At 37.4% G+C, this 25,772-nt stretch overlaps 1 protein-coding gene across 16 annotated transcripts in view; it reads right to left on the bottom strand.

Annotated features, from left to right (window-relative positions):
* LOC139983748 (rho GTPase-activating protein 5-like) overlaps positions 1-25,772 on the bottom strand; it is a 127,158-nt gene that overhangs the window by 57,234 nt on the left and 44,152 nt on the right. For 15 of the 16 annotated variants that reach the window (XM_071997480.1, XM_071997475.1, XM_071997483.1 and 12 more), the window contains 3 exons: positions 10,025-11,071; positions 8,355-9,015; positions 595-804 (listed from right to left, as the gene is read on the bottom strand). In XM_071997480.1, coding sequence (XP_071853581.1) covers positions 595-804; positions 8,355-9,015; positions 10,025-10,424 — 1,271 coding nt within the window. In that variant the 5' untranslated portion in view covers positions 10,425-11,071. Of the gene's footprint in view, positions 1-594; positions 805-8,354; positions 9,016-10,024; positions 11,072-23,933; positions 24,072-25,772 lie in introns of those variants that run through there. The other variant, XM_071997478.1, reaches the window with a different exon arrangement.

The raw sequence follows: 25,772 nt of genomic DNA, 5'->3' as shown, positions 1-25,772 counted from the left end.
ACAGTTCAGGAAGGAGAAGAATGAGTATCTAGCTCTTGAAGACATCCCAACAAACTAAGTCATGAATTTTCCATAGATGGGTGTTTTTGTTTTACTCGGTCAGACCAGTGAGTAACACGATAGGTCTGCGATAAATGTATTTGGCTACTGAGCACATAGGAGTACGAGTGGTGGATTTTAAGGAAGGAGGGAGGGTGGAAAAAGGAGGGGGAGGGTTGGATTGAGGGAGGAATGTAATGAGGGAGGGTGGAAAAGGAGGTGGAGGGATGGACTGAGGGAGGGTGGAAAAGGAGGGGGAGGGAGGGACTGAGAGAGGGAGGAATAGATTGAGGGAGGGAGAGATTGAGGGATTGAGGGAGGGGAGGAGGGAGGGTGGGATGGATTGAGGGAGGGAGGGATTGAAGGAGGGATGGATTGAGGGAGGGAGAGATTGAGGGATTGGGGGAGCGATTGAGGGAGGGAATGAGGGAGGGATTGAGGGAGGGATTGAAGGAGGGATGGATTGAGGGAGGAATAGATTGAGATTGAGGGATGGAGGGCTTGAGGGAGGGAATTAGGGAAGGCGAGAAATATTTTAAGATGTGAGTCCTGTACCTCTCTTTCCTCTTTGCAGCATTAAGCAGATTGACATGTTCCATGAAGATATTGTTTGCCAGCGAATCCCTGGATGTCAGGAGGTTGTAAGGGATCAGGATCTCGTCGGTGTTGATATATTCGCTATCTTCCCAGCTCTCATTGAGAAGAACAAACCACTTGGGAAAGGCTGGATGGTCCTTCAGGGCATCTCTACAGGCTGCCCAATCCCTGGGACAAAAGCAAACAACAGTACATAAACATTTCATATCAAATTTAGAAATGAAATATTAAAGCATCACAAAGAAATTTACATACAGCTGGAAAAAAGAGACTATGTAAAATCAGCTATGCCTCAAATAAACATTGATCACGCTAAAACTTTCCCAAGTTTAACCATTTTTTTCTGGCCACCTTATTCCCCTAACAATAAAAGAAATGGGTTGAAATCAGGAAAAAAAGAAAGTCTCAATGAAGGCAAAATACTCTGGCTCTAAGCTATGAATGTCAACTCGTGGAAGGGGTTTAAACACGACCCTTGACCTTTCTTTGACATGGGCTTTGACATTTTCTTTTCCATACCTAATATACCTGGATCTTGATTTTTACCAAATCTTTGTAGCTTATTTTAAAAGCTATTTTTGGAATGCTACTTTAAGCCTTGTAATATACATATTCTTGTTATCCCTCTGTGAACATTACTACACATTCCAAAAATCACAACTAAATTATAAATGTCAACCGCCCGAAATTGTTCCATTTAATAGCATATATGGCGCCAAAACGGACTCAAATGAAAAAAAAATGTTTAAAATCTGAAACCAATGTCATTTTGGTTATTTCAGGTGGTCTGGAGTTATAATTAAGGCCACAAGACAAGTTGGAACTTTCAAATGTCACTTTACTTTAAAAAGGAAATAAATCAAGGACATCTCGCTGAAGGATACGAGTGTCATGACATTGTACGGTCTATCTTTAGTTCCTGAGATCGGAATATACTTTACTGTTGCAGGTGTTGAGCTGACTTTGTGTATTATAATTCTATTGAAGTTATCGATACAGTTATTCATGTTTTCTTTTCCATTCGTTCAGCATTCTTGATTTCTTTCAAGGATATCCTGAACATTTGAACATAGATAGAATTACATTATTGAGGTAATTAGATATATATATGTATATATATATATATATATATATATATATATCTATATATATATATATATATATATCTATATATATATATCTATATATCTATATATATATATATCTATACATATATATATATCTATATATATATATATATATATATATATATATATATATATATCTATATATATAATATATATATATACGCTATTAATCGTTTTTCAATCTCATATTCCTGTTTATATCTGTATATGGTATCTATGTACTGTTTTATGCATTTACTGTTTTATGTCATTGTTTATTCTAGATTTTAGCCTTTAAAGAAGATCCTGCTAGGATCTAAACGTCAGGCCAACTTACTTTGACACATTCTCTTACACAGGCTCTCTAGTGGATATGCAGTTTGCTAACAGTTTTATTTTATTTTAAGTTTTATATTCTAGATTGTTTGTAAAGGGCACAGATGCATCGCGCGTAGTGCACTATATAAGATTTTATTATTATATAAGATATTATAAGAAATATTATATAAGATATTATATATTATATAAGATTTTATTTACATTTTACATTACATATATATATAATATATATACACCGTTATGGTTCTTGTTACATTTAATATTAATGAAAGCAGCTTCAGGTGTTGTCACGGTTATTGAGTTCCATTCATGGTTTCGGTCAAACCGGTTAAATTTAAGTTTGTCATTCATATAAATGTCTGACATTTGTGATGTTCAGCTGGTTTCACAACTGCTTTCATGGTTAATTATTTCCTGTTGCTGTTTTTATGTTTATAGTGAAATTGAATTATTTTCCTCAGTGGATGAATATTAAATCACTGACTGGGGATTTAATGTCTTTAAAGGGTGTGAAGACTCGCGCAAAAAGAAATGTCTGATACTGGTAACCTGACCTAGTTTCGAATGAGGTGTAACAGAAGTGTTAGACACCACCATCGATCCCAGAAAATGCTTACACAGCTTGCTATAGTCGGTAATTAGACACTAGTGTACAGTCAGTACATACAGCTGCGGTCAATACCCACAGCACAGTGTACAAACAATACAACGATGGAAATCTCAGGTCCTGCCAAAGATAACAAGGTATCACGTTTCATTACTGTCTGCATTTTGTAGCGACACAAACAAACGTTACTTGCAAGCAACAGAAAGTTAACTTTTTCAGATGGCCGCACCAATTTGGTGCGCTTCAATGCCTTTAAACATCATAAAGTTACTGTCAGTGTTTAATATATTAATCACTAGCTGAGACGACTGTTAAAGGCAGTTGATCTATAAATAGTTGTCCCTGGACCTAACCTCTGTACTGTACATTTACTTTACACAGTTCTATCTCCAACAAGTAGGGATGCACATGATCCAAACTCTGTTACACCCTACCAGAACAGGATTTGGCCGGATCCTACAGGAAACCGGATCCTACAGGAAACCGGATTTGGCCGGATCCTACACATTATTCCGGCCAGACCAGATTCTTCCAAGAGGAGGAAGGGGAAACAATAATAATAATATTAATAAAACTGAAAAACAAATTCTATTTCTTTATCCTCAACTCCAAGACAGGAAATATCATCACATTGTAAACATTCTTTTCTCACATCGTTTTCCTTCCTTGCTTCCTGTTTTGTTTTCCTTATTCTCATTCTTCTTGTCGTTAAATTTTGGTGTATTTTTTTGGCGGTTTGCATAAACTGCAAAGGATTTCTTAACGATCCACCTAACCAGGAAACAAGCAGATCGTACAATCATCAAGGCCAACTGCAGTCTGCTAACAGAGTGGGTGGGTGTATTTTACGTTCCATCACAGTGTTAATTTAGCATAACTGTACTGTTCAAAAGGTCAGCATTGCCTTCAACATTAAGAACACTAAAATTTAAATTCAAAATAATAGGAAAAAATTCTTGACTGGAGATATCAACTGACCATACATTCCCCGAAAATTATTGTTAATGTTATTATTATTTTTTATTTTTTTTATTAAATCTTTAGCCAAATCTTTTCTGTTTACCCATCCTACCAAGTCTACCCCTTTCAGACAGATGTTCTTAAAACTGATCTTGCTAATATTTTGGTCATAACTTTGCGAGTATTATCATATGTTTACAAGTAACTAGCTGCTACACAATCTGACATAGGGATCTATGTTATTCTGTATTTGGTAGTGCAATCTTATGAGGTGATCAAATATCTGTTCGGACAACCAAAACCATCCGTGGAGGTTGACCGTCCGAGCAGATGGACAGCCGTTTACATCACATTCAGATTGCATTGTAACTATATACAGTATATATGTATACACCCAATGCTTGTGTGCAATTGTGTGCAATATGTTCTAGCTGTGCTTGTGTGCAATGTGTGTTTCTGTACAATGTGTGCTTGCAGCTGGCAGCTTGTGTTTGTGTACAATGTGTGCAATATGGTTTCTTGTGTACAATGTGTGCAATTGTGTACAATGTGTGCAGTTGTGTGCAATGTTTCCAGTTATAATGTGAAATGTGTGTCTGTGTGCCTGTGTGCAATGTGTGCTTCTGTACAATGTGTGCCTGTGTGCTTGTGTACAATGTGTGCTTGTGTGCATGTGTCCAGTTATGTGCAATGTGTGCCTGTGTGCAATGTGTGCTTCTGTACAATGTGTGCAATGTGTGCAATGTGTGCTGTTGTGCAATGTGTGCTTCTCAATGTGTGCCTGTGTGCAGTGTGTGCTTCTGTACAATGTGTGCAATGCTTGCTTGTGTACATTGTGTACAATTGTGTACAGTTGTGTGCATGTGTCCAGTTATGTGCAATGTGTGCCTGTGTGCAATGTGTGCTTCTGTACAATGTGTGCAATGTGTGCTGTTGTGCAATGTGTGCTTCTGTATGTGTGCCTGTGTGCAATGTGTGCTTCTGTACAATGTGTGTAATGTGTGCCTGTATGCTTGTGTACAAAATGTGTGCTTCTGTGCAATGTGTGCTTCTAATACAATGTGTGCCTATGTGCTTGTGCGAAAATGTGTGCAATTCACCAACCTTCTGTTCACTATCTCTCTCACAGAGTGTATGAATCAATGTTGTTAAATTTTCTCGAATGACCAACTGTGCTGTTCAGACAACTGATATGTAAGGCCTCTACTTGTAAGGGAACTCTACTTGTATTCATCTCTCTGCCATTGTACTTTTCAAGTCTGCTTCGAAAACATACAATTCAAAACAAGTTTAATGCAAACTTCAAGAATCTTCAAAATATGTTTTCAATATTAAGCCGGCTGATCAGTACATTAAAATGCCTGATCACACTGAATATCAATCATCTTGATATATATATTATCAATGTTGCTCAGACGACTATAACGAATCGTCACCCGGAAACTCGCATATCATCGTTCGCTCATGTTATGCTGCATAATTAACTAATGACTAATACAGACCAAACTTCCTGATTTTGTGTTTTCCCATTATTTACAAATCACCCTTTTTCTCTTCCCCCTAATTTTCCCTTTCTTTTGTCAAAAGTTCCTGTTATTTTTAGAAGGCTCTAGTGTGAAGTGTACAAAATAAAATATAGCTACTCAGGAAAATTAACTATTACCATAGCAACTGTTGCTATGGTAACTGACATAGCTGTATACGGCCCAAACTGGCAAAGGAACTGCAATATCACAACCTCCCCTATTGAAGCAATGAGATAACTATGTACATGTGTACACATTATAGTTTGTTACAATATAATACCTGTATACAGAAGTTGTATACAATGATTAGTACTAGTTCACATGCCACACACAGTTACTTAGAAATATTGTAATAATAATAATAATAATACATACATACAGTGTGTATACACTTTCACCACTTTGAAATTTGAACCATCAATTTTACCTATTTTCTTGATTATTATTATTTAATATTTGAACCATAAATTTTACCTATTTTCTTGATTATTATTATTTAATAACAATAAAAAACATAGAATTTTTTAATTAATGCTAAAGGTAAGCCTTCATTACCAAGGATACTGAAATGACTCTCCAATATTTTCCTTCAATCTGAGGAATATATCAAAACAGTCCTCCAAATATGTTAAAGGCCAAACACTTCGTTGTTCTAGGCTTGAAGGAATAATTAAAAGGTTGTCACAATGCTGCATCATGGGATGACTGCACCGGCCATGTTAAAGAGTACTGCCGATTCGGATGACTCAATACGAAACAGGTTGTAAATTAACAGCCACAACCGGGCTGTGAACCGTGGTCTGTACTTCCAACCGTTTCTATTATCTGTTAAAGAGATTAACGGGAAGTGCTTTCCCCGTTTCCTATCACCCCAAATACCTGAGATTCCGCGATGACCGCGCACTCACCTGACGATTGCTTCGATCGTTTGTGGTTATGCGATGATTTAACAGTTTAGACCACTTTCTATTCAAATTCTATTTGTCTACAATCCAATACAGGTATTATAATTCTACAATTTGTACCCCTGTGTGCACTGAAGTGATTGTTTCTGATTATTTATCCCGAGAGTTCTTTGTTCACCAGATGAGACAGTTAACACTGCAACATCAATATATTACTGATATGAAATATAACTGGATTCTCTTCATAACAATTTTACCCTTCCTGCCTAAATAAAAATAAATGAAATGATATCTGTAAAAAAGCCACACAAAAAAAAAATTGTTTTTGAAAAAATTAAAAAATTGTTTTTGAAAAAATTAAAAAATCTGTAAACTAATCTCCTTTTTAAAATTGTCATTTCCTGTGCTCTCTTTAAGACACAGTGTCTGTTCTCATAGCAGACCGGCGTTGTGTAATTCTGGTGCCATTTTGTTTCAGACGATACTAATAAAAAATAATAAACGAAAGACATCCATTTCATCAGACCAGTTGAAAATGTCTGTTCTACGTAATGAATTATTCGCACAGGGAGCAAGAAGTTAATCTTCCATAAATTTGTGCTTTCGTGCTATTTACTACTACCATTTCATTACTGTAACTGATTGCAAATTCGGTGACATTTTGTACCTGGCCACATCAGTCGCAAATTAGTCGGCAAGTCTTTTAAAACATGCGCGCATGTACTATACAATATACATGCTTTAACCCAGAAACATTACAGTTAGTCCTCAATTGGTGACCTGGGTGCTGAACTCACAGCCAGGGAGAGGGGGCGGGGGAGGGGGATGTTCCAATGTGAGAGAGCCGTTCCCCTTCCTCTTTTCTTTGATTGGGAGTGCTTGTATATATGCTGATACGTTGATCGTCAAGTAACTCCTGTTTTCTACTACTGCAGCCAAAGCAATTGTTTTTAACCGCATCGGTATCAAATTCTATTTTTTTTCTGAAACCTTTGTCCACAGTTGACTATAGGTGAAGACTGTACATCTTTAACGTTTCAATACATTTGCCTAAAAAAAAAGAAGTAACTTTTAAATGTCCGACACATCCCTTTAATACTGCACAGACAAAAGTTAATGGAAATAAAATTCCTATAGCTGATTAGCTGTTCAAACTGATAAAGCCTAAGTACTCAGATTCCTGTGCAGGCTTTGCATGCCAGGCTTCATGATGTATGCAACACTATGGACAAGGTGTATGCAGTTCGTCCAGGATTTTGAATTTAAACTGTCTGATTTACAAAGCTAATTTTACAAGATATGCATAGGGTTGACATCCACAAGAACCTACTACATTTCTTTCACTCACCAAGCTGTACCCTACCCAAAAATTGTTTTAGACTTTTGACTTCTGGTTTTACCTTTGACCTTCACAAAATACATGTTCTTGTTCGTACTTGGTTGAATCCACCTATTAACCAGTAATAAAACTAACCCCCTCATGTACCCTGCCAATGAGTTATAGTCAGGCTTACAAGACAAGATGTCACATGTACACAGACAGGCCGTACACAAACCACTTTGCCATCTGGATTTGAATTTGGCTCTGAATCAATAACGCTTCATTGAATTATGATGCCAATCATGCTAGCAACAAAGGTTTCATAACAATCACTGTTATACCTTGATATATATATATATATATATATATATACAATCATATTGCATAGTAAACATGTTTCATTTTGCCTTTTGCTATTGTGTCGATTCTCAGGTTTAATTGCCCGTATACCAACCATTCATACTTCCACTTATTTTTGCTCGTTGAAGGTCAATTCTAAAAACGGGCTGACGGCACAGGGATATTTAATGCAGGCAAGCGCTGCTAAATCTTTCAATCTGTGCTCTATTTAATTACCAACACCTTCCTCCAACATAATGCCTTGTTTCTAATACCTGCCTGCAATGTATTCCAAAACATGTAATAATTCCTGGAACACCGCCCTCTAACGTCACCTTGTCTCTCACCTGCCAAATCGTGTTCCACCTTACCGAGTCGGTTAAAATAATTCCTAGAAAACCGCCCCCTAACACCGCCCCCCTTTACATCGCCTTTGTTTCATACCTGCCTGCAATGTATTCCAAATCATGTAATAATTCCCGGAACACCGCCCTCTAACGTCGCCTTGTATCTCACCTGCCAAATCGTGTTCCACCTTACCGAGTCGGTTAAATAATTCCTAGAACACCGCCCCCTAACACCGCCCGCCCCCTTTACATTGCCTTAGTTTCTCACCTGCCGTTAATGGATTTCAGATCGGGTAATAGTTCCTGCAGCGCCCCCGGTAGCCTCTCAAAGTACTGTTCCATCTTTCTCTGCTGGAGCTTCTGCTTCAGCCTCTTGGTGTGGTTCCTGAACTGTTTCCTGGCCTCGGCCGTCCCGGCCAGACGGATGTAAGATCTGTAGATCTCGCCGTTCTCGAACGACTTCTTCTTCGTCAAGAAGACGTTGTGGTAGTCCGTGACCTCCTGGGTCAGGAGTTCCAGATACTGATCTGTGGCCAATCTGAGTTGATCTGTGAACTTGCGATTCGCGTCGTTGAAAGAGATCTCCTTGGGTTTACTCCGGGACTTGTCGATCTGAGCCGCTAAGAGGAGGAAGGGGAGGTCGACGTTGACCCCGAGGGTCGCGGAGGTCTCGATCAGGGTCAGCTTGAGCTTGTTCGCGAGCTGTTTACATTCCCGGAGGCAGATTTCCTCGGAATTATCGCACTTGGTGGCGACCATGATTGTGGGTTTCTTGGCCTTGTGGACCTGCTGATGAAGCTTGCTCAGAAACTCCATCTGGGACTCTAGAGTCCTGTTCCTGACACGACTGACGTCAAAGACGATGATGAAGCCGTCCACCTGAAACTTGCCTTCCGGTAAGAGCTTTTGACTGTACCCTAGGTCGTCACCTGGGGAGAAGAGGAGGAATCAAGAAAATACATTGGTGACTAGTGTCCAGTGCTGCGATATATATACCAAATATATTAAATCAAATATACATCTTGAAATTGTTTATTATCATCGCTGTCATTTTGTATCGAAAAATCCCTTTTCTTTGGGGGGTAGGGTGGGGGGTAGGGTTGATTCATAGAGCAAAGTTTAATTATGTGGTTCACCGTAAGTAAGGACCAACTTACTACCCCTTCCCCACCCTCTTAAACACCCCTTTTACTTTCGGCTGGAAAAGAAACTGCTATCGCATATTCTTTTCATTATTTTTTGCTCTTTTTTTTCTTCTTCAAAATGTCGGGATTTTCAGATAATCAGAACAAATGTAAGAAAATTAATTGTATTTATGCGCTTCAAAGTTGCTCCATGGTTCACAATATGCTAGAGTGCTGAGACTGTAAATTTTTGATTGTACAATGAATGACTTGGCCCTGGTTTGAATGACTTGACACATACATATACATGCACACATTCATACACACATACACACATACACACACACATGTTTGTATTACATTCAGACCGAGGACCCCATTGTATTTTCCATTGTTCAAATCCACGTACCCTAACCTTAACAATACCCCATACAATAGAATTCTTCCGAGGACGTGGTGATTCTTTAGAAATCACAACAGAGGACCTGGAATTCTTTTGTTCAAGTCCTCGGTCAGAATACAAAACAAACGCACATAGACACAAATACATACACACATAAACGCATACACACACATACAATTAAAATATACTCCATTTAAGAATGTAAGGACACAAAACCCAAACCCCATCCAACAAAATTAGTTACCCTGTCTTTTGAAAATAACAGAACGACAATCGTGAAACTAAATCAAGACTGACTATAATTCCCTCTGCCTTCTCCCCTCCCCTCCACCCTTCCCCCCCCCCCCCAAGACCACCACCCGATCTCCTAGAAACCCTTTTACAAAGAGAACACGGTTTCGTCAAACTCACCGACTTGATCTTTGCATATATACATCAATTTTTCGGAGGAGGATAGCTTCGTCTCCGCGGCTCGTTTGATGTAAGGCCTTGTGTTCGATCCTCTCAAAGGCATGAAAGAGGAATCGTCGATGAACTCCGTCTGCTCCATGATGCGGAACACCGTCTCGTGCCCGTCCATCACCTTCTGGGCGTCCCCCCAGTATATGAAGTGGTCGTTATTCACGATCCGACCGCTAAAGTCGCTCTGGCTTATCACGTTGATGTGTTCCAAGTAAAATTCGTCCTTGTGCGGTCGGACAAACCGGTTGCAGAGGCAGGATTTGCCCACCCCCAGGTCACCCCGCACTTGGGTGGGGCCGGACACGCCCAGCACCACAATGTGAAAAACGCGGTCCCTTCTGCCAGCCATCCTTCAAAAGTGTATCTTCCGTTGATTTTTGGCAGTCTTGATATCTTTTAACAATATTCCCGTTTTTTTTTGTTTTTTTTAATCAAATCTCTCAAATAGAAATAAAAAAGTCAGGAGAAAATGTGGTCTGTCACCACCACCTTCGGACACATCTGACCGTTGACATGACGATTGGAGAATGATGGCTTATCCTCCCGGTAAATATTTAGATCCACAGGTAATCCCTTCTGTTGCTGCATATTCCATATCTTTACTACTGTACTTAACCTAACCAGATTTGTTTCTACCTTATAGGAACTTTCTCTGTGTGCGTACACTCTCTCCGGCAGTCAGGCAAACTTTGTACTAAGAATAATTCACACAGTTCGCTTATTACTTCCCCTTAGTCTAAACATCCAGGACAGGTGGTGTTTGTGACCAATTAATTCTTTTGTCAGAATAGCAGCCAGTTTCCTTGTGGCAGCAGCTCAATGAGAATAACAATAAGCCACATTTGCTAGTAACTAAGTTCCTATTGTAGCTGTCATTTCCTCCAAGTCTGTGCCGTACAAAAGATGGCCGGTCTGTCCGACAACTTTCAGCGAGATCTCAAGACTTCATGATTCGTAAGACTTCATTTACCAGGCTCCTTCTTTCTGAAAATTATCCTATAAAAAAAAGAGAAGAAAATAAATCTCATTTTTTTATTCAAAACTGAAGATGACTTTTTATTAGTCATTAAAAGCTTTAAGTTGTTTATAGACTTTAGGTCTAGTGCTAGGTTTCCTGTGGGTGGTAGATTGAAAAAGAGGGCAGTACACCAGAATAGACAGGTCGACGGAGACAGTATATAGTGCGAAAGGTAACCAAGTAGATGATTTAGGTATAGCTAGAGTGCATCTGTTGTGCAGAGACAGGAATGAAGTAAATTTGTCACAGCTGACCTAAATGAGTCAAGATTCTAATCCATGTCAAAGATGTTTATTAACTTTAAAAATCAGTGTATTTTTGCCAATCTTCAGAGTTCAGACCAGGTAGATGGCAAAAATGCATAATTAATTAGTCCAGAGGTATTAAGAGGAAAAAATAAATAAAAGCACAGTGGAAGGTAACAGGTTGTCCTAGGGACAACTGACAAGTTTTCCTAGGGAAGATGGACATGGTGTCCTAGAGACAATGGACAGGTTATAAGGATATGAATAATTCAAAGGTTCCCTTGTGAGAATGAACAGGTTGTCCTCGTAGCAGGTTATTTTGGGGACAACGGACAGGTGGACATTGATTAACATGAATAGATTGTCCTAGGAAAATTAGGCAAGTCGACATCTATAGGGACAATGAATTTATTGTTCTAAGAATGAGCCTGTGAAGCTGTTGTCCTGGGTCACAACTGAATTGACAATATATATGTTTTCCTGATATGCAGCTCAGGTTAAAGCCCCGAAAGTAATTGTTCCATGAACAATGAAACTGACAGTTCAAAGATACATCGCTGATGATGGAATAAACCAGGATATAACAGGAAAACAGCGTCCGCACAATTGGTTTGACCATCTCCCGAAAGACAACAAGGTAACCAGGGGAAGTCATGAGCATTCTTGTGATAACGTATATCATTCTTTGCAATGGGTGAGGGAAACTATGGAGTGAGGGAAAATATGCCGTCGGAAATTCATCCATCTGAGCTATATATAAGTCAAAATCGTCGGCGTTGTTATTGTTACAAGTGGCATGTAATATTTCCTTATTAAACCCAGTTCCTCAATCGAGGTAATGTTATTCACTGTATATATAAATATATACTGTTCCGATGTTGACATTTCGCAACATGTCATACGTCAATTTCGTGGGCGCTTTGTATAAACTCAGGGATAGAAATGCATGAATGTATACTTGTAACATGAATCATGTAAACCTGTATCAAGGTTGTTAGGTGATTCTGTGTTTTCAAACTGGAATGAATACAGTATCTAGGCAATTCAGTTTGAACGATAGCATGGGAGTGCATTGATGACAAGTACACTGTACGAGAGATGAGTCAAAGGACAGCCTGATCAAAGGTCAGCCTGGTCAAAGGACAGTCTGGTCAAAAGACAGCCTGGTCAAAGGACAACCTGGTCAAAGGACGAGCCTGATCAATGGACAGTCTGGTCAAAGGTCAGCCTGGTCAAAGGACAGCCTGGTCAAAAGACAGCCTGGTCAAAGGACAGCCTAGTCAAAGGACAGCCTGGTCAAAGGATGGCCTGGTCAAAGGACAGCCTGGTCAAAACAATAACTAGAGCATCATCAAATTATGTACAGTAGTAGCTCGACCTGCAATCTATCTGATGACAATTACAATCTCACGGAAGTTTTCGCTTGATATTATTTCTATAATATTTCTATAATTACAGTAAATATTAAGAATCCTCCCTGCTTCTTCTCCTACTTTTGTACTCATCTCACTCATTGCTCTTCTATACATATATATCACGTCTATTATCTTCTCTATACTCCCATAAACCATTAGTTAATGGGTGTGTGTGTGAGTGTAACTACACACGATATAGACAAAACATGTACAGTATTAACCGGTTCAGTGTACATATACACAGTAAGGATTACAACACTAGTGTTGTAGTGTTGCTAATTGCAAGAAGACTGTGTTTCTTTTATCGGTTACTTGCTGGAGGCGACGGGCAAGTAACCAATTGTTGAAGCAGCTGGTTGCACTTTCATGGATAAATATATATATATATATATATATTATATATAATATATATATATATATATATATATATATATATATATTATATATATATATATATATATATATATATATACCATATCAGTCACACAAAGACAGGCACAAACAAATACAATTGTACTGTATATTAGGCCTCTGTTCACATTTGAGAAAGCCATGGGAGGGGGGGGGTGGGTGGGGGGATCTTGCTTTCACTAAGAGACTAATATGTAAACAAAAAACCCCATCCCACGTTTGAGAACATGTGGTGGTTAAAGAGGTCACAACGATTACTTAGTGCTTACAATTCAAGTAACTATCTATATAGTGCGTCGACCTTTAGATTCCTACCAAAGGGACTGTCCCTATTTGGAGGTGACAAGGCCAAGCAAACCTCAAAGGTGTAACTGGTTTGTGTATATTTACCAATGACAATGACATGTGTCCTACATACACACAACACACGTCTACCTAGCCAACAAACTAGTAACATCCTTGTACTAAGTCACCTCAATGGCCCTACATAGTTAGGCATTTAGCCTCTGAAGAAGATCCTGCTAGGATCGAAACGTCAGGCCAACTTACTTTTACACCCTACATGTATATTTGTAAGATTCTCCATGGATTTAACTTAGATTGAGTGGACTGTGTCATAAGACCAAAAACATCAACCTTGGTATATCAGTCCAGAGAAATGTAGTTGACATCTGGATCAAAATTCAAGGTCAAAATAATGTTGCAGGACTTCTGAACATTTTTTGAACAGATTAAGAAGCTAGAGAGCAGTGACCATATAGAGGGTCATGGGGGAGGGGGAGAGGGGGAGAGAGGGAGGGGAGGGGAGGGAGAGGGGAAGCCCATGCAAGAATGTCACCAGTTTGTTGGCTAGGATAGATCAGAGTATCGTTAGTTTATTGTTATTATTTCAACGGTTGTTCATCTGTTCAGGACTTAAGAAAATTTTTTAAAATTTCACATGTTAAAACCCACTTGTTACACTTGTTGCCAGTGGTTTAAAAATCTACTGACCAGTCATAAAATCAATTCCCCCCTAATTTACCTGACCTACAGCAAACATCAGTTACTGTTCAGGCTTTTGAGAGCCACCCAGTAATATCATGTTTTGACTGACGATTGTTTACAGACTGACCATGTTTTATGTACTTACTGTCTACTACAGGCCTAAAGATTTCCAGCGCCATTTTTCCCCCCTTCTTTGTTCTGGGAAATGTCAATATCTACTGACATTTAACCAGTAGCCTGAATTTTGAGGCCTGGAGTTTTTTTTTCTGCTTTAATTACTTTGTATTTTCTATTGCAAGTATTACCAAACAGCCATTCTTATTCTCATCATTATTGCTATTAAGTTACTTAACGATATCAATAGAATTCTTTAATCCGCCTAAGCCTACAAATCCTATAATCCTCATAATCTCATAAATAATTCAGCCGTAGGAGAGAAAACAAATATCTTTAAGCTACCTTCTTTTAGAGAAGATCTATAGTCAATCTTTTCCATTTTTTCAGATGTCATCTTTTGGGACTTATTGCTTTTGTTTGTCCTAAGGTCTATAAGTTTACCAGTATAATATCACACCAGTTTCTAACCAAAGAACTTTCGGACGCATTGGAACTACAGATTTTTATTCAGTAACAGCCCACATGATGTTGGAAGTACAGTGTACATAGGTTGTGGGGAGACAGGTAAGCGAATAATTACAGTGTATATATATATATATATATAGTTCACAAAAAAATTGAACCTACAAATACAGCACTACCGAGTTTAGTCAGAAGAGGTTGCAGTTTGTCACGAGAAGATTGGTCTGGTTAAAGTTATCCCCCACCCCCCCCCCCCTGAACTGCAGCAATCAAGAGACTTGGTAAGTTCAATGTGTGGCTATCTATATTTAGCCAACTCATTACGATTTCAATTATATATATATTCATTTGCCTTTGTCTAATTTACCTCCATTTCCATTAATTAACAAAAGTCTGTTCAAAGTATCTCTTTCGAGATATGGCTTTAGGAATCACAAATGATTTCGAGTTGGTTAAAATCATGTTTGATCTCTAGAGTTAGGCAAATATGTCACCAAAAACAGAACTAGTATTGTTCTATACATGTGACAAACGCCTACAGTGGAATTACGACCTTCCTTACCGGTTTCAAACCTCTGGACATACAATATCAGCGTCCATAGCCTAGTGATCAAGGTGTCCGCATATAAAGCGGGAGGCCCGGGTTCGAATCCCGGTGGAGGCTGGAAGCTTTTTCACTACTGTATTCTTGATTTTCCAACTCATTACGATTTCAATGATACACATATACTGTATATATATATATATATACACACATATACACATATACTGTATATATATATATATATACACACATATACACATATACTGTATATATATATATATATATACACACATATATACATATACTGTATATATAGATACACACACAGAAAAACTGCAAATTCACTAACACCAATCGTACTGTAACTTCGCTGAGAATTAGGCCTATACATTAAAAGTTTACCATCTAAAAGCTAACTCTAAGTACTAAGGAATTCACTTGACTATTTATTTTTTAATTGCTAAAAATACCAATCATCGGTAAGACATTGTGTGCTGTTGTGTAGTACTATTTGTTTAGCTGCCTCCATATATATCCTTACAGTAGGCCTCCAGGCATACAACAGCTGTATGCAGAGGCTTTATACACAAACCCAGCTGAGGTAACACAATTTAAATAATTTATACAATACTTTCCTCGTTTTCAACAGAATCTTTTCATCCGTGCTGCTACAAATTGGACGGGTTGCACCCTCCGGGGAATCGGTCTCATCACAAACAATTTTTTGGCCTCTAAATTTTTGTTTCATTCATCCATTTTTTTTATTTTTATAAAAAATTGTTTTATCCTTTCTTGTTTTCCTTTGATGGATCCTTTTCAAAGGCCTTTCCATAAGTTTCAGTTCAAATGAATGTTGAACTGTACCTACATGTATGTTAATACCAATATGTTACTGAACATTGGGTCTTTACATACAGTAATTTTACCTTAACAAGGAACCTTATACAGCCACCAACCTTTGAGAATCAGGAACGTTACTTTTCTTCCTTTTAAAAGCCAGTGAATTTTTTCACTTTTTGCCAGTAGAAGAAAGAGAGGCACTTCGCGTTTTTTTTCTTCCAGTAGACATTAAGAATATTTAAAAACTGACAAGTCTGGTACAGGCTTCAACCTTTATGGGAGGGGGGGGTACGCTGTGGGGGCCTTGAATGTGGGTCAACCTTTGTAGGTCAACCCGGCCGGTCCGGTGGTCCTCACTGGGCATACACAAAGTTTAGATGGCATATGGTGTTTTCTGTGGCATATTTAGACTATGAAATGTAAGCTAGGTCGCATGAATAGCTACTTCCAAACTTTTAAGGGAAAAAAAAGAGAAAAAATGTACATTTTTTTCCACTCTCCCAACAGACATGACATAATTTTCAAACACCTTAATTATATCTCTCAGATGGAGCAAGATTTTTTTTTTTGATATTTATGAACCTAATTCAACACAAGTCGTTCTATCATGTTAAGGCTAATTTATACAAAATGGTCGAGTTTGCTTAGAGCTCTTTAAATATAAGCGTAAAACTTGACAACTTTAAATCAACTAATTTTTTTTTTTTTTTTTTTTTAAATCTTTTTAACAATATATGCTAAAATAAATTATGTATCCTGATTGAAACACTATATATGTCTGTCCTCTTCTCTTTACCGCTCATCCAAATATTAAATTAAATGCCGTGTTCAAAATAATTATCAAAACTAATCAATCCCCCAAAAAATCTTAATTGCTTTACACAAATGACAAACTGTTATTTCAACCATCGCAATCCCCAGATAGACATGTCGGGAAGGAGAAGAAATAAATGTGGGTCACCGGACCGCGTTTAAATAATTTGACGTTTTCTTGTTAACCCCCCTGGGTGTAAAATTCTGAAAACAATATTTACAAAATATTAAAAAAAATTATAAATGAGAAGAAGATGAAGAAGAAGAAGTAAGCAAATAGAAAAAGAGACTCTAAGAAAAACCAGAGAAAACTCGTTCAAAAATTCCAGGTCAAAAATCAAGTTCCGAAACCAGCCAACGTTTTTCTTCCAAAATCAAATTATATCAGATTTAGTCAAGTCTACTAAAGGGGAAATTAGTCATCCAAGATTTCTTTTCGCCTTCGCCTTGCAACCTGGCTCTTTTGAATTTCGACTCTTAACTAATGAACACAATGCCTCTAGTTTTATACATCAACTTTCCTCGCAGGAAACAAATAAATAAATAACTAAGTAAATAAATAAATGCAGAATTATTTGTCCATGCGAAATCCACCACCGGCAAGTTTTCAAATAGATGAGAAAAGATATCTCGAAAGCGAGTGAACTTTTCTTTTCCCTCCCGACGGGTAGTTGAATCCATCTGCAGCCTACAGATGTAAAATAACCGTGAACTTCATTAAGCGTGTAGCCCTAATTGTATAAGATGGCTGTGCTTGCTATTACAAGCCGTATTGCTCATAGCAACAAAATGTTTTTGTACAATTTCGAAGAGCGCTTCTTCTTCTTTCTTCTTCGCAATTATTAAACATTTACCAGGACTGATGAATCAGAAAGAGTTTTCTGCAAAATTACAGGCCCGTGAGATAATTGCATTTACAGATATCCGCAGAGACAGGTTTAGTCGTCGTAGTCGTCGTGTGCGAGCAGCCGATGGAAAATTGCTTACGAATCATCGACGGTACAAAAATGCGTACATTTGTAGGGAGGGAAGGAGGCTAAAGGGAGGTAAAACATTGGCGAGTTTGTCGTCCAGGTTAAATGTGGCGTGGTCGACTCAAGGGAGGCTGCAATATTTGCAGAGTATGGCGTTTCTAAACAAGAATGATATGTTTACCGTAGACCAGGACTGTAATAACAAGTTATATCAATGGTCATGCAGCCGTGAGATGTGGCTGTTATTATATATATTATAACTATATCATAGTGGTGTTTGAACGCTCTGGCAATAATACTTATCAACTGATTAAATATGAACCACTAAAATGGCCATCAACTTTGGAAATCCACAGAAGGAAATACCGACAGAAATCACGAATAATATCAAAATAAGAGTCTTTACGTACAGAGCCCTGTACAAACTGCAGGTAACATGCCTACAGAATGTGTATGTTGACATTATTGAGGTATATACTGCACATATTTTCATGTTATTGCAATGAGTTCATACTGAAGGGACGGACACATTATTGGACTGACTTGTTAATGTGTGACCTTGAAGGTTACATCGTGAGCAAAAGGCAGAAACAGGTTATAGAATTTGAATTTATACTATCAGGTCTCAAAACTGTCATCAATGAAATTCTCAACATGTATAATACTTTAAATTGGGTTGGATTCTGGACTCTGCCCCTTTTTCCATATATAGAGGCTATATATCGGAACTGTACGTGTCCCTATTTAGTTGAAATAATAATCAGCAGTTTGTTTTACGACACTTAAGCGACCACAAATGTGGGAGAAACCCACAAGGGTTTATGGATTACAACTTACACGTCGTGGCTTCCAATTCAACATTTTTAACTTAAATTTGGAATATTTTCAATTTACAGAAAGTCATTTCAGATGGGAAAACAGTAGATTGCTCTTGAAATGAAAAACCCACCTTACTATGACCCCGACAGGTATCGAACCCGGAACCTCCCGGTTGCTAAGCCTCATTGCTACAAAAAATGCCACCGCCTTTATCCACCTGGCCACAGCACTGAGATACGATATGATGACAGCTCTTTATGGCATATAGACTGTATGCTAAGTACGATGTTTAGGCTCTCTATATTACCTTGACTATATATACGTATCAGGTATTTAACACTGGAATTACCTCCGAGGCTCATTATCTCTATGACCTACTGATCAACCCTGCAGATAACTCAAAATGATACCACCGAGGAAATGCACTAAGGAAATATACCAACATACGACAACGATGACGGAAATTAACCAAGAGAATTGGATACTTGAGTGATTCACGTTACCAACAGTTGTTCGACGAGGCTTAAATGTGTTTTTGCTCAATTTAGATGTTAATGTACACATACACACAATATACCTGTATATACACAATATATACATAAAATACACATATACAATATACACATATATACACAATATACCTATACACAATGGCGGAAATTAACCAAGAGAATTGGATGCTTGAGTGATTCACGTTACCAATAGTTGTCCGACCAGGCTTAAATGTGTTTTTGCTCAATTTAGATGTTAATGTACACATACACACATATACACAGTATACCTGTATATACACAATATATACATAATATACACATATACAATATACACATATATACACAATATACCTATACACAATGGCGGAAATTAACCAAGAGAATTGGATGCTTGAGTGATTCACGTTACCAATAGTTGTCCGACCAGGCTTAAATGTGTTTTTGCTCAATTTAGATGTTAATGTACACATACACACATATACACAGTATACCTGTATATACACAATATATACATAATATACACATATACAATATACACATATATACACAATATACCTATACACAATGGCGGAAATTAACCAAGAGAATTGGATACTTGAGTGATTCACGTTACCAACAGTTGTCCGACCAGGCTTAAATGTGTTTTTCTCAATTTAGATGTTATGTATGTACACAAATATACACACAGTATACCTGTATACACAATTTATATACACAATATATAAAATATACACATACAGTATATACAATATACACATATATACACAATATACCTATACACAATATACCTGTATATACACAATATATGGCAGATTTCACAGTTACAGGGTCCAAAAGGTCCCTCCAGATCCCAAATTTTCAAATGCTTTGTTTCAAAACAAATGACCTACCATTTGTAACTTTGACATCCCAATTATCATTTGTGAAAACGCAGAGATAAAATAACCTACGGTTGTTACAAAATAAAAGTGAAACATGACACGAGTGGAAACTTTGCTATGGAAGATGATGAATGCATGTTAATCATACTTTCTTCTTTTTCATGTTTGAGGAGGAACTTTTTATAATTGTTTTGTTTTTAGAGGAGACTATTAGTACTATGGATCTGATATCAACCATCAGATTCATCTGTACAGCTGAAGTTTACCATTTACTGGAGCATGAAGACTTTTAAGGACTTGGACGGACAAAACTCATAAAATTTAAATGGAAAAATTCTTTTGAATAAGATATAAAAAAGGCAATTACTTGAGTGTTTCATAGTTTATTAATAACAACTGGAGTATCAAACATTTGAATACAAATCAAACATTCAATGTTAATTCAACAACAAAAAATTAGGTGAAACATCACTATTGCAAACATAACACTTGGACGGACAAAAGTAACATATGCATTGCAAACATAACCTTGGACGGACAGATTCACTATCAGTAAGACAATAGTTTAATCATTTGATATAATTAAATGATTACTTGAATGCTTTTATGGCATAGTAAGGATTCATCCAAATTCCATGTCATGCTATTAGAAACTGTGTTTTGCAGTTGTTAACCCTGGACACAAAAAAATGTCAAATGCACATTGCAAACATAACCATTGACAATGAAGGACAAACTTACAATAAATAAGAAAATTATTTATTCAGCTAATATATCACAGGTAGTCACAGGTATACATGTACATTCAAGGTAAGGTAAGTTAAACTGCTTCAGGAAAGGTTTATGCAGCCACATAATAGCCATGGCCCACTCTCTCCCAGACCCCTAACTTGTCTAAAGAATAGTGTTTACATGGGTCCAAAACTAGGGAACCGGGTACCCGAGAGTTGTTACCGGTCGGGTATCCAGGTACACGGAAAAATTGTTTACCCTCATGTATCGCGATTTTCAAGAAAATAATATTTTTTAGTTGTTCTGTCTATAATCCATTAGTAACACCTCGTAAAATACCTAGTCAGTATTCCATGTACGAAATAAATGAATGTATAAAAAATAATTGTGAGAATTCTTTCAACATCATCCACATGGTAGCCTAACACCACACTAAGTCAATGGGGAAAATTCTAGCCTATACTGCAATTGTGACACAGTTATAAGATATCCGTGGAATACTTTCATTAATGCTGTTATCTTCGGCCAAGGGGTTGCCTTACACCACACTAAGTCAATGGGGTAATCTAGCATAACCATGTTTATAAGCTGAAATTGTGACGCAGTTATAAGGTATCCATGGAATACTTTCGTTATTGCTGTTAGCTTCGACCACATTGTAGCCTAACACCACACTAAGTCAATGGGAATTTTGCCTAACCATCGGTTTGGAAAAAAAAATAAATAAAAATAAAAATAAAAATAATAACACTGCATAGGATTCGGGTAATAAATTAGGAACCGGGTAGTTTCGCGGATACCCCGTGCAAACACTACTAAAGAATAGTGATATGAAGAGGTTTAGTGGGTGGCTGAGCCTAAAATACTTTTGCATCAAAATTTGCAACCGGTATACCCACACATTAAAGTTATTGTTTTCCATCCCGCGTTATGTTCGCATCTTAGGAGCGTTACGTTCGCCTTGTCAAATAATTGTTTTGACCTATCCTTACAGAGTGCTATATGTACACATGGAAGTAACTTTACTTTGTAGCGGACGGTCAAAATAAATCAAATTATTCATACCACCAGTCCAACAAAACTTTTAAGTTTAAAGTTTTAATACTTTTCCTAAGTTAAATTCTGCGAACGTAACGGTAAATCGAACGTAACGCAGTTGGACGGAAGTTGTCAAAATGTGATTTTTTCGTTACGTTTTGTACTTACGAAAATGTTTGGCCGAACACAATTGAAGACTGACTTCATACAGACTAAATAATCGTGCGATAACAGAACATTGATGACGATAAGTTCGTTCACCTTCAATGAAGTTTCTTTGGTGATCGAGCGAACGTGACATGGAAGTTTGGACAGACATAACGTTCGACATCAAAGATTGCTTATAACTCACACATTTTTACAATTACTGCCATGTTTTGGACAAGATGATGACGGGCGATTACCAATGTTGTAATCACATTGACTGACGGGAGAATTTGTTTCTTTGTTTTGAACGAAATGATAGATATACATTTGATCACAAATTGGACAGAATTTTAGAAGTTCAAGGTAAAGAATTTCAATGTCTGATTAGAGAAAATTGAATGGGGAGTTGAACCAAACCTAACTATTTTTTGTTTTGTTACACTATCCTGTTTTAAAAAATGGTGGACAATATTTGAAGGGGTGGGTCATTTAACAAGGGAGGCCTCAAGAAATTGAGGTGTATAAACATGTGGGACCCTATTCCGTCCACAATATGTAGTTCCACTTAATAAAATTTCTTCGGACACAGATAAAAAAGACACCACATAAAGATCATTATTTTTTTTATTTCTACAAACATATAACTGCATAATTCTGGTATCACAATTTTTTTTAAATTGAATATGTTGCATTACCTCAACTCATATTTGAAAAGTATAATTGGACCCCTTTACTGTGAAATCTGCCCTATATACACAATATACACAATATACACATATATACACATATATACACATATATACACAATATACCTATACACAATATAGCTGTTGAATCTTGCAAACATACATTACTTCATTGTGCAAGACATTTAAGCCACACAACATGTATGATTTCTGAGACTGCTTGATCACTCCGGACACTAAAATGTGTTTCCTTCCTCAATCCTCATCCTTGGTCTTTTGTTTTTTCATTTTTTTCTTCTCCTTTTTAGTTTTTGGCCTTTCACTTTCTACTTGACTATTTCCTGACGTGTAATTTTAAAAAATCAGAGATCTGTTAAAGACATTAGTTGCCAAGGCTAATGATGTCACAACAAATTCAAAACTTTCTGGGTTTTTTCTCTCTTTTCTCTCTCTCTAAAAAAAAGGTTACAAATCAGTCGAGAATTCACTCGACCATTTAAAAGCCGGCCTGCCTCATCAAGCTAATGACGTACAAAATGTCAGAAATTTGGCAAGAAACATTTTATCAACTTTTTTTTCCGCCTCATAATCGAAATATATACTATTTTGAGAATATTCACAGATTCGGCATTATTTTGGTAACAGGGCGTATCATCGTTCAAAGTACATTAATCGGTAGACAATTTACACAACTCTATGTTAACTCAGCCCAGCCAACAACCCTTTGAACATTGGACTGCTCTGTACAGTGCAATCTTACAGCCTATGTGTATGCTGACCTTTTAAAGTTTCTTAGCAGTGTTGCAGGAACAGAGCGTCAACTTGTTATCATTCAATATACGTGGAGTGTTAGCTCAGTGGTTAACACCGGTGCCTTTCAATCATAAGGTCCCCGGTTCGAGTCACTCCCAGATTAATGTATGTCGTCCAGTTACAGGGTTGTTGACAATTAACAATTCATAATCATGGACGTTAAATATGAATGTGAGAGACTGACTTCGGTCAGCTTGCGGCTTTGATAAGCCAATTTAGGCTTCTTCGCGAGTTCCTGCTTGCAGGAGGATCTAAATATACATACATACATACATACATATACTTTTATCTGCACAAGTATGCAAGCACTGACATACACAATTCTTTTTTTAACTCAAGTCAACCAACCTTTAACTACAACATTGCCATTTGACAGTTCAATCCAGCCCACACTAACCTACAGCCTATTTATATATACTGACCTTATTAAGTTTCTTAGAAGTATTGCAGGAACAGAGTGTCAACTGGTTATCTCTCAAAATACATCCAACTGTACAGTATAAGTATGCAAGCACTGTACACAACCCTTCTTTTAACTCAAGTCAACCAAACTTTAACTACAACACTGACATTCGACAGTTCAATCCAGCCCACACTAAACTACAGCCTATCAGAGTGTCACTGCACTGTGGTTGGGAGTTCAAGCTAAAAGACAAACATAGTTAAAAGGGGAATCCACCTGAGCAGCAAATGATTATAATCAACTTCCCACCAGAAGATATTTCCTCTCCCTCTAAAAAGGGGACTCTCGATCTAGGCAGGAAATTCAACCGGTTTGTTCAGGTGCTCATGTTTTCCGTTTCGAGATGCGGAATCAGAAAAATATCTTTGTCGCCCCCTGTCTGTATTCGATGAACACACCTGTCACCTAGATGTAAGTACTTAGTACTTTTAGTTCTGTCAGGACAATAATCTTTGACAGCATGAAATGACCTGTAGTAATTATGATTAAATCTACGACATTTATTAACGATTGATTCATATATCGATATATTTAGCGATCGATTTCGCTTATGAGCCGGCAGCACAGATACCCCAGTAATCCAGTTCATTGTGCTCGTTTTCCCATCATTACATTTATTTGTATATCACACCACAGCTGCACAGAGAATAAAATGAATGGAAATATATGCAAACATTAAAATGAATGCATATACACGTAAACATGTTATGCAGGGAAAAAAAAAAAAAAACCCTGACGGCATTTAGCGAGCTCACTCACTGCAAATATTACCATAGCCATGACAGACATATGAACTAGAAGCACCGATTACAAGAACCCTTCCCTAAGCTGACAATACACCCACCCACCCACCCATGTCCCAGTTTTGTCTGGACTGATGTTTTACGATACATGTCTCCCTTTGTACTTTTAAAGAACAGTGTTATCGCTAAACTTACTCAGGATAATCACTGTTAATGTATCAAACTTGTTTGTGTAATTTGACTTTCTGTCCGGCTACATATATATTTCCCTCTTTCATTTTCCTCTTGTTTTAGTTCAATGTTACTCTTGAACACTTTATTAACTGTCAATGATCACTAGAGCCTTATTAAATAGTTTGTACTTTGCAAACATATTTGGTAGATTCTTCTGGAAGAGGTAGTTGGCGTTGACCCGGAGGAGGGGTCTATGGGGTGCAGTGCCAAAATGTTACCAGTCAAATATGCTGGGGAAAGGTGCAATAGTAGTGCTGAGACAGGTAAGCGGGGAGTGCCGAAAATAAAAGTTTTTCTAGCTTCAGTCATAAGTTTTGTAACTGTCATAAACGAAATATATATTTGAGTTACAGTATTAAAGCTGAGGTTTTGAAGAGTTAATTAGTTACGTCTAGTTGATTAATTAATTAACTTTAAAGTACAGATCCCAGTATACCCCCACACACGCACACACAAAGCTGGTTGCTTTTATTTGGTCCAATGTCACTGAGCTCCATGACGGTGTAGCAATTCTATACAGCAAGTTAATCAGTATACATAGGCTGGACTTGAATGACCTTTGACCTTAACAGGATCCTCCTGATCATACCTTCATCTACTGACATCAGTAACTTACACAGTAGGAATATCACTGGTAGCTAACACTCTACCACACAAAAATTACAAACCTGGCAAAACTTGCAAACTATATCACTATCTAGCTGTCAAACTAATCAGAAAAGCAATCATATAACGTACTTAATATTAATGCAAAACTAACGTTAAATAGTAACATTACTTTGATCAATATATTAATAATCATAATAATTATAATACCTATA

This window comes from Apostichopus japonicus, chromosome 16 (genome assembly GCF_037975245.1).
Source record: "Apostichopus japonicus isolate 1M-3 chromosome 16, ASM3797524v1, whole genome shotgun sequence".
NCBI classification, from domain to species: Eukaryota; Metazoa; Echinodermata; class Holothuroidea; order Aspidochirotida; family Stichopodidae; genus Apostichopus; species Apostichopus japonicus.
This window is presented reverse-complemented; position numbering and strand designations above follow the sequence as displayed.